Source organism: Sinocyclocheilus anshuiensis, unplaced genomic scaffold (assembly GCF_001515605.1).
Source record: "Sinocyclocheilus anshuiensis isolate Anshui unplaced genomic scaffold, SAMN03320099.WGS_v1.1 scaffold868, whole genome shotgun sequence".
Lineage (NCBI taxonomy): Eukaryota > Metazoa > Chordata > Actinopteri > Cypriniformes > Cyprinidae > Sinocyclocheilus > Sinocyclocheilus anshuiensis.
Genome location: NW_015552624.1, coordinates 1266820 through 1277939, shown reverse-complemented (window position 1 = coordinate 1277939; position 11120 = coordinate 1266820). Strand labels below are relative to the sequence as shown.

The window sequence follows — 11120 nt, the reverse complement described above, 5'->3', positions numbered from 1 at the left end:
TTTCTCAAATCGAGCCGAGACGTCACACAGACAGGCCCCTCCCACAATAGTTTGATTGACAGTAGCGTTTCAGCACAGACTGGACTGGTGTTTTACCTTAGCTCCGCCCTGAGTGAGCTGTCATCAGTCCGCCATTGTTTCACCGCGGAGCAGATGTAGACAAGAATGACTCCTAAGCGACTGTGGTGTTCTGTTGTTGGATGCAATAATGAACATAGCAGCCGTCATTTACTCCCGACATCTGAGCCGCTGAAGACGCAGTGGATTACGTTTGTTTTTGAAGGGAATGCGCCCCCCGATCTACCTAAATGCGTTTATGTTCACGCGAATCATTCGTGATCCAGCTTCACCTACAGAAGAAGTGAGTTTAAGGTTTTTTAATTAATCTTTGCAAATCGCCTTTCCTAATAATGTGCTAATTAGCAAGTTTCACGATGAATGCGGCTAAAGTAAACAGTCCCTCAGAGAGCAGCTCGGAAGAGAAGGGCGGGGTCAGCAGAGCTCATTAACATTTAAAGGAAAGTGCTACAAAACAGCTTGCTCTGAAAAGAGCTGTTTTTGACAGGGTAAAAAATTTTTTTTACACTACCATTGAGAAATTTTAACCAAACTATGTTACAGACTTTTCATTAAGACCCGAAAGAATCATATCAACTTGTGGAAAATGGGCATCCGATGACCCCTTTAAAATCCCCCGTTTTTATGACTCAACTTTGAAATTACGTTGACAAGCATTCAGCTTCTGTCTCATTTAATGAACAGAACTGTCTAAAGATGTAACAAATACGTTTTCCTGTAATGTCAAGTCCTAGACATGGTCATGATCATTTTCAACATCTGCTTTAGGACAAAACAGTACAGATGTATAAATATAATCGCACCCTTCAGTCATGCATGAAAACACTTCAAACTATACAAAAAAACCCTTCAAATGATATTTGAGAAATAAATAAGTTACTAATAGAATAATTACCGACCTATAATTCTGCATAACACATAAAGACATCTGAGACTGTTCACTTGAGTAAACACAAACACAGATAATGAAGATCTGACATTATTGGCAGTATCTTCAGATTTCAGAGCACAGTATACCATTTGAAGCAGATAATTACTATAATTCCTACACGATTATGTCCAACTAATATAGTGAAAATACACTTTTGAGGTAAAGTGAATGTATATCCTATTCAACCCACAGAAACAAATGACACGTCAGCATCAGTCCTTATAAATGTGTTTCCCTTCATGTTACTTTGGCTTCCAAAAGGTTACTAATGGAAAGTAACTAATGCAAATATAACGAAATGCTCATAGTGCACTACCAGCATTAAAAAGTACTCTACAAGAAAAACTAAAGGTGTAACATTTCAAAATGTCAAAAGTGTCGGTGTGTAATGGCATTCGACAGATCCTTGGACTTCACTGTCTTCTTATGATTGCATTAAAAATATAAAGAACAGCATTCTTCCCTGGAGTTTTAGATTAAAATGCACTTTGGGTTTTGTCAGCAAGGCAAGACAGACAGGAAGTGTACGTCGAGAGAGAAAGATGGGAAAGGGAAAACAAAAGAGATGCAGTGTGGAAGATAAAAGGAGAAGAAATGAATTGTCACAGATAGTGGAGAGAAAATGTTGGAGAATTTCTTCAACCAGTTCGGGCCACCTAAAGAGGAAGAGGCATTCTGTCAGTTATATCAATTATGCATGTGAGAATATGCACACACTACATGATGAACAAAAATTCATGATCATGTGAAGACAACATTTTCTGTATTCATTTGAAATACAAAAATAATACCGTTTGAAATACTGTTTTTACCTGGGAAATGCTGACCCCAGTTAGTTTCTCAATGGTTTCGGGCAGTCTGGTCATGATGTCAAGCACTTCACCTGTCAGCTTGGCTGCACCGATCTCTGAACCTCCACTGGAAACCATGGTGACCTTATTGGTAGCTGACAGGGGCTTACTGATCTCCTCTGCCATCTAATGGATAGAAAGAACACAATTTACCATCAATATAGGACGTCAACTCAAACTGCTTTTTTCTCGACGCAGGATCATCTCTTGCAAGATGATTACTATTTTTGCAGTACAATGCAATATTTTTCTATATTGCCTACACCAGGGATCCTCAAATCTGGCCCATGAGATCCACTTTCCTGCAGAGTTTAGCTCTAACCCTACTCAAACACACCTGAGCATGCTAATCAATGTCTTCAGGATCATTAGAAAATCACAGGTAGGTGAGTTTGATCGGGGTTGGAAATAAACTCTGCAGCACTTTGGCCCTCCAGGGCAAGATTCGAGGAACCCTGGCCTACACATTAGAAAAAAAACAACATTACAAATAACTGTCTCACCAGCGGCAGTTTCTCCAGCAGCATGTCCACCATCGCTCCTTCCTTGTAGTTCTGGAAGGCCTCGGCCTTCTTCGCCATCTGCTCGGCCTCGGCACGACCTCTAGCCTCCACAGCGTATGCTTCGGCCTCTCCTCTCATCTGCAGAGACACAGTATGTATAACACAAACTGTTTTGTTTTGAATATAGTCAAGAAGATGGCTGATCACTTACTTTGATAGATTCGGCCTCAGCTTCTGCCTCCATGATTAGCTGAAGACTGTTGGAGAGCACAAAATGGCCAGATGGTGTCAGAGATATAATTCTTTACAGTCAAACCTTATATGTTTTCATATATGTGATCCTGGACCACAAAACCAGTCTTAAGTCACTGGGGTATATTTGTAGAAATGGCCAAAAATACATTGTATGGGTCAAAATGATTGATTTTTCTTTTATGACAAAAATCATTAGGATATTAAGTAAAGATCATGTTCCATGAAGATATTTTGTAAATTTCCTACTGTAAATATATTAAAACGTAATTTTTGATTAGTAATATGCATTGCTAAGGACTTCATTTGGACAACTTTAAAGGCGATTTTCTCAATATTTAGATTTTTTTTTGCACCCTCAGATTCCAGATTTTCAAATAGTTGTATCTCAGCCAAATATTGTCCGATCCTAACAAACCATACATCAATGGAAAGCTTATTTATTCAGCTTTTGGATGATTTATAAATATCAATTTCGAAAAAAAAAGACCCTTATGACTGGTTTTGTGGTCCAGGGTCCCACCTATTGATTTAAAAATCTTAATCAAAGCTGAGCCATTTTTGCAATTCCGTATGGTGACATTAGTGCGGAAATGACACACTTCACTTTTTAAAGGGGTCATATGATGCTATTTTAAAGATCATTATTTTTTGTATTTGCAAAGCCCCCTCCTTTGACAAGCGCAGTCTGCTCTGATTGGCCAGCTGACCCAGTGCATTGTAATTGGCCGAACACCACACGCACGCGTTGGAAATGTAACGCCCCTTACCATAATCGCGAGCTTCTAGCTTTCAAAGTAAATATCAAGACCGTTAATAATGTCGTTAGTTTTACCATCAGTTCAAGCCTGAAAGGGCAACACAGTCGCGTGACAGACACAGTGATGATGCAGTACACAAGCCGCGGTTAAGACAGCTGACGTGCTATGATTTCTGACAGGCAGTTCACTCTCCTGTGATGTGACCCTGTTCCCCTCACACACACACACACACACGAGACGCGTTACTCTGCACTGCGCAAAACTCCGCATTTGAACAGTCAATAGCAAATAGTTAAACTAATAACAAAACATACTTGCAGTCGCTGATTCAGAAGCGCCAGATTGTCATAGCAAAGTCGTTGACCTTTTTTTTTTTTTTTTTTTAGAAATAGCCTTTGTGCACAGCCAGCCTTGTACTCTTCTAGGTTAAAAAAATCGTCCATAAAAATGTGTTGCACAAATTTGAACATCTGGGTTGTGCTGTTCTGTTGTAAATAAATCTTAACCAATGATTCCTAATTGCATCTACTTCCGGAAGGCCAAATAAAGTGCTTTTGCTTTCGCACTGAATCACACAGCGTCTCCCTGACATGCTGCATCAACACTACTGCTGTTCCTGAAACCACGCCTTCTTTCTTTGCGTGCACATTTGGGCGGCATTATGCTAATATTTCCACATAGTGACGTAGACATGTGGGGGCGTGTTAGAACGAGCCGTTTTAGGCAGGGATGGCTGACTCTTAACTTTTATAAAGAATATCTCTTTGGAATTGAGACTTTAGTCTTTGCAACTTTACAGATCTTCTTTATGCACCAAGAGCTTGTAACACTCCAAAGAGAAAGGAAAACTTGAAATCGCATCATATGACCCCTTTAAGACAAAAGCAATTGGTGAATATTTGTGGAACATAACCTTCACGTTATATGGGATTTTAAAACCAACAGGGATCTCACCGTTCGGCTTCCGCCAGTTTCTCCAGTCGGTATCGTTCGGCCTCGGCTGGTTTCTTGACTTTGGCCTCCAGCTCTTTCTCCTTGCGTGTGATCTCCTGTTCTTGCAGCATGATTTGCTGCGAGCGCTCCACCACCATCACCTGCATCTTCTCCTCCTCGATCTGCTGCTTTGTCTTCGCCACCTAATGCAACAGTTACACAGGAGGATGAAAATTTACTGAATAAATGTAAGTAAATTTAAATTATTTTTTTACCCACAAAACCATGTCACACAGTTATGTTTCTAAAATAGGTATAACTATATGGAAGCCCGTTTCTGCCACTAAATAAAAAATTAATTAAGGTAATTGTGACTTTTTTATCTCGCAATTCTGACTTTATTACTCGCAATTGCGTGCTATAAACTCGCAATTGCGAGTTATAAAGTAAAAATTGCGAGTTATAAACTTTTTTTTTTTCCTCACAATTGCGAGTTCATATCTCGCAATTCTGACTTGATCACTCGCAATTACCTTGTTTTATTTTTTATTCAGTGGCGGAAACGGGCTTCCATAATTAAAGGGACAGTTCATCCAGGTATGTATTTTTTTTCTTCCGCTGAACACAATACAAGATATTTTAGATTGTTGATAACCATGGTGATTCCATGGTACTTTTTGTCCATACAGTGGTAATCAATGGGAACCAAAACTGTTAAACAGAATAAAGAAAGTCAAACAAGTTTGGAACGACATAGCAGGAGAGTAAATGATGACAGAATTGAAATTTTTGAGTGGACTTTTGCTTTATCAAGAACCCCAAGGAAAAATTAAATAAAGTCTTTCACAATGTTGAAGGTGACAAAAAGGTTTGGTTGTAGTTCTACCTGGAGCTGATAGGCCATTTCAGACTCCGCATTTTTGGTGAAGACCTCAATGTCGTAGACCGCCTTCTTTAGCTCGTAGTCTCTCTGAGCCTTAGCCATCTCGATCTCATTCATGTACTGAGCAGATACCTTCTCCTGTATAGCATTGGCCTCCTACAGAGAGAAGAAAGAGAGAAATGAGAGGGATGTTAACAAAAATGCTCCGTGATATTTAGAAAATAGGCTGTATATGGAACAGAGTTCAGGAAAGGCTCACCCTGATCACTGCATCTCTTTTGTTCTTGGCTTCTCCAATCCGCGCATCCTTCTGCACTTGTGCCGTACGGGCCTTTCCCAAAGAGTGCAGGTAATCCTGAAAGCAAAAGACTTGATTCACCGCTCTCACAGATCCTTTCTTATACATTTAAAGCATTTTAAATATCAAGGGACAGATTTACTAACAGCTCGAGCCAACACTAACCCCCTTTTGCTGTTAAAAAAACACTACTGTCAGGATTTACTAAAGAGACGAAGTGAAACATTAGTGATGAAAAGGACACGTTATTTTTTGCTAACCTTACTGTAAGTTTTCTTTTTTAAATGTATAGGAGAGTATTTAAATGAATCATGCTATGTGATTTACTAAGGTCTGCGGTAGTCCGTTTACTAGTATTTGCACCATTATTTAACACCCAGAAAAAAGCATGTCTTAACCAATTTTGCACCTGTGTTGTTAGTAGATTAGCTGCACATGATTATCATCGGCTACATGTTTGCAACACTACGCCTATTTGCGCTGCTCTTGGTAGATTGCAGTGGTCATTATGAAGACTGCATTGTCAGGAAATCATCTGCAGAACCTTCCACTTCCATCTGTGCTTTTATGGGATTGTGCTCTCACGCTAATTTGCCTTGTTTAATAAGTCGATAAACACAACACCACAAATGTGACCCTGGAGCACAAAAGCAGTCTTAAGTTGCTGGGGTATATTTGTAGCAATAGCCAAAAATACATTGTATGGATCAAAATTCTTGATTTTTCTTTTATGCCAAAAATCATTAGGATATTAAGTAAAGATCATGTTCCATGAAGATATTTTGAAAATTTCCTACCGTAAATATATCAACTTAATTTTTGATTAGCAATATGCATTGCTAAGAACTTCATTTGGACAACTTTAAAGGCGATTTTATCAGTATTTAGATTTTTCTGCACCCTCAGATTCCAGATTTTCAAATAGTTGTATCTCGGCCAAATATTGTCCGATCCTAACAAACCATACATCAATGGAAAGCTTATTTATTCAACTCCCAGATGATGTATAAATCTCAATTTCAAAAAATTGACCCTTATTACTGGTTTTGTGGTCCAAGGTCACAAATGGGCCTAACAGACCTGGTCATCATGAACGTCTTTGAGTGTGTAGCTGACCACGCTGATGCCCATGTTGACAAGGTCGGATGAAGCCACCTTGAACACCTGCTCGGAGAACTTCTTGCGGTCTTTGTAGATCTCCTAAAGAACAAACACAAAACCCACTTGCTTAGTTCCTTATTTGTAAAGAATTATCAAAGTCCCCATGCTCAATGAAGTCGATATACTATGCTGAGGACTGAAAGTGCAGGTTTTAAATGCTATATCTAGATTTACAGCTGTTTGTGATGTTGCAGAACAGTACATTTGAAAGGTGAGCATTATCTGTGCATTTAACTGTCTATTTACCTCCACAGTCAGGTGAGCAATGATGGCTCTCTGGTGACCCTCCAGTGTTTCCAAGGCGATGTGGGCAATCTCACCCTCTGACTTTCCCAGAAACATCTGACATGCTGCAGCCAACATCTGCTTATTCTGCCCTTGAATCTTCATCTGTTGGAGAGAGAAGGTTCAGTTAAGCCGCATAACAATCAATGATTTTTTTTTTTTTTACAGAAAAGTTATTAAAGACAAAGTATTTCATAAAGACAGAGTAGCACAACAATCTGGGACAGAAAATAGTTTTATTGACAGCCAGTTCTGATTTCTGAAACCCATATGAAATCTTGTTTACTGCATATTAGAGTCTGAGATAGTTAACCTGTGCGATTCCAGTGACCGAGACGGGCACTCCATGACGTGTGTAGACTTTATCACTCTTTACATTCAGCGTCAGTGTGTTCAAAGAGATCCTGTGATGGAAGAGAGAGAAAAAGCTGAGATTTGTTAATGCAAACCATGCATACATATATATACACAAACACAGAGAGTGAATAATACCTTTGTATCTGCTGAATGCATGGGAAAACAAACACTCTCCCACCAGAGATCATGACTGGTGGAGAGCGGCAGAAACCTGAGACAGGAGTCACATCACACACGTGAACATGTTTTCATGATTTCTACTGAAAATATCTCTCTAATGTATTTCTGTGATGTTTAGTCTTACCCGACACCACCATTGCTTCATTGGGGCCGCAAGTGTAAAACATTTTCACACTATGGAGAAACCAGAGGAATGGAAGAAGTAGACCACTATTAAAATCACTTGAGAACTATATGCGGAGGGGAAAAAGCAATCAGTATGGATTAATTTCTTAATATCTCACATAACAACAACTGCATTATTCTGCTCTTAGTCATTTTAAAATAAATTTCCATTCTGATTGCAACAGTCAAGTGTGTGTGTGTGTGTGTGTGTGTGTGTGCGTGTGCGCGGGGACTTAAACCTGACTACACACAGACTCATGGGGACTCATGTCACGGTGGGGACCTAAATTGTGGTCCCCACGGGTACAAAAGCTTATAAATCATACAGAATTAAGTTGTTTGAAAATCTAAAAATGCAGAAAGTTTCCTGTGAGGGGTAGGTTTAGGGGTAGGGTTGGTGTAGGGCAATAGAATATACGGTCTGTACAGTAGAAAAACCATTACGCCTATGGAGAGTCCCCACAAGGATAGCTGACCAGAAGTGTGTGTGTGTGTGTGTGTGATGTGTGTTTTTTCTATGGTGGGGGGGCCTTAAACCTGAATACACACCAACTCATGGGGACTTGTGTCCCCATGGGTACAGAAGCTTATAAATCATACAGAATGAGTTTTTTTGAGATTGTAAAAATGCAAAAAGTACAAAACATGCTGAAACGCCGAAAGTGAAAATATCTTCTTTATAGATGGGTCAAATTACTCAAATAAATTAAGTAAACTAAAACAAATCTATTCAAAACGAATTCTATTAAAATATGTATTTACAGTGTATACAAAAAATGCACAATATCTTACAATCCGCATCATAAACCCAGTAATGCCTTTAAGTAGTATCGATTGATTGATGCGTGTTCGCTTCTGGCAAACGGTTGGGCTTGTGGTAGCTTATTAAATACACGTTTACCGAGGAATTTCTGGAGAAAAAGCATCCAAGTCCATTAACTTATTAAAGGGTCCTAACTAAGTGTGACAGATTGTAAAATACGAGCATCTCTCCCGTTGTTATTCAGAAATAGCTTTGATTTAAATACATATTGCTTACATTTACGATTTTTTTAAATGGGCTATTGCGTTTATTTTTATTTATGTATTAATTTTGGACGGTGGAGATGTCTAAGCGCGCAGCGTGCATTAGGAGGTGCCCTATAATTACATTAGTATAATAATATTAAAACCAAGTACATTTTGCCTGTTATTTTAGCCTACTGAAGCAACATCATCAGACTGCACTGTCCTGGTAGACGTAAAGTCAAAACGTAAGAAATAACAAATAAAAATAACAACGGCGCCTACAAATTCGCAATATTGTATCGGGCAGTGAAGGGAATGAATCGAGTGTTTACATCCAGCACGACAACATAAAAGCTATTGGAACGGACTGCACAGGAAAATAATTGTCAGAAAAACTCTTACCGTTGGGTGAATGGATAGAAAATATTAATCGAGTTGATAATAGCACGATATCTGGGTTATTTTCAAAACGGCGTAAGGGCGCAGTAATCCGGCAGGCTGTAACTAGTAGCAGTGGATGATGATGATGGTGATGGTGATGATGGCGCCCCGCCCGGATCACACAGCCGGACTGGCGCCATCTCATGGAGCACTTCTTCCCAATGTGTGGAGCCCGCATCGCTGGAGGTCTGTGGCCCTATATAGGCTAAATAAATTGAAATCAGTTTCAGATGCCATTTGCGGTATTGGGAGTACAGTAACGCGATAATCGTTGAATCCCATCACCACCTCAAATTGACAATGCAACCAAACATCACATTTGGTTGAAATAGGGTCTGTTCTTACAGAAGGTTTTTTTTTCGCATTTCACTGCGCTTTACACTATATTTATAGGTAAACATGCACTACTGTCTTTGACAGTTGCTCTTTTTTATTGCAGAAATATAATTCAATACAAAAGAAACAAATATTACAGAACATATGGGGGAATACAGAGGAGAGAGGGGGAAAAAACAAATGACAATTTACTAATAAACCGTTCTACGAGATGTCTTCAAAGCTATGTTATTAGAGGAGACTTTTTGAAGTGATGACAATAATAAATGTAGATCAGAAGCAAATATTTTGCAGCTGGGTTTAAATTGAAGGTATCTAGCTTTATGGTATTTACATCATAAAGTTTAAGACATCATCAAACTACTTATTGTCAGAAATATCAGAATGGAAAAGAACCTTACTGATGGAAATACTACAGAGATGCTGCAACAAATAGTGAATGTGATATTTGAAGCCAGAATTGTTTAGAATAATAACAGAAATAGAATCAATGTGAAATAGATTCTTCTTCTTTTTTTGGTTATTTTATGGTTAAATTGACTTAGATACTTATTAGGGTAATAATGATGAATGATTTTAAAGACAGTTGCTCTTGTGTCTTTTGCAGCCTGTCGCGCATTAAGTTGAACTATTTAAAAAAATAACCTGTACGTAATAATGGCATTTAAACATGGCTGAACATGGAACAAGTATGGATTTGAACACAGTGCATTTGCGAATTGTATATCTATGTGGCTTTTGCTGCATAGTTTGATGTCATATCCTCCTGGGACCCAGGCATATACTTTTGTCCTCTATGGAAGATATTATATTTTAGTGAATTTCTCTGAGATCCTACATGCCACAGTTTTATCATAAACACACCTTCTCCTTGGTCTTTAAAAATGACTGATATTGACAGAATTATCAAATTTAGCACTCTTAGGGAAATATGATAATACTTTGTAATTATCATTTAAATCTGACTAATTTTCAAATTGTTTGTCGTAAAAAAACATCTCAGAAAAATGTTATGGGGTTTCAAATCAGAATATGACTTTTTATTATGAAACGGGGCATAGTTTTCATACATGTCTTCAGTAGAGGACACCAGGACAAACATAATGTTAATCAGACATTTTGGGGAAACACAATAAGTCAATAGGGAAAGAAATTATAGACCAATATTCCTATGAAATATGAGATATTCTACTCTTTTTCAACATTTATTCAACATTTATATATGAAAATGTTGCCATGTTATTACTCCCATTATAACACTTCTTTTTTTTTTCATTATGGTTTGCCCTAAGAACAAATTAATATGCAAATTAGATGCAATTTATGACAGGGAGATACCAATTTTGCACATATTGCATAAAGTAAAATAGTATATCAAATCATTCTGTTATATCTCATCAACATAGTTGAGAATCATCTTTGTACAAAGTTTGGTAGCCTGAAACCTAAAAACAATTGATGAATGAAAAAATAAAACATTGTTTAACATCATGTTAATCAATCATTTTGGGGAAACACAACAAGTCAATAGGGAATGAAATTACAGATCGATATTCCTTTGAATTATGAGATATTCTTATGAAAATTTTGCCAAGTTATTACTCCCATTATAACACTTCTTTTTTCCATTATGGTTTGCACCAAGAACACATTAATATGCAAATTAGATGCAGCGTATAGATACATTGAATAAAATA

General features: G+C 38.0%; 1 protein-coding gene across 2 annotated transcripts; it reads right to left on the bottom strand.

The window, feature by feature from the left end:
* Window positions 1–650: 650 nt before the first annotated feature.
* flot1a (flotillin 1a) lies at window positions 651–9175 on the bottom strand. 2 transcript variants are annotated; one of them, XM_016457602.1, is made up of 13 exons: window positions 9049–9175; window positions 7598–7703; window positions 7429–7504; window positions 7250–7340; window positions 6898–7041; window positions 6571–6690; window positions 5452–5547; window positions 5196–5348; window positions 4331–4512; window positions 2575–2620; window positions 2364–2501; window positions 1822–1986; window positions 651–1665 (listed from the first exon to the last, which is right to left on the bottom strand). In XM_016457602.1, exons 2-13 carry the CDS (start codon window positions 7638–7640, stop codon window positions 1648–1650), a joined length of 1272 nt encoding a protein of 423 aa, XP_016313088.1. In that variant the 5' UTR covers window positions 7641–7703; window positions 9049–9175; the 3' UTR covers window positions 651–1647. The 2 variants fall into 2 exon arrangements, with proteins under 2 accessions (XP_016313088.1, XP_016313089.1); XM_016457603.1 differs by having other exon boundaries at window positions 7598–7647.
* Between the last annotated feature and the right edge of the window lie 1945 nt (window positions 9176–11120).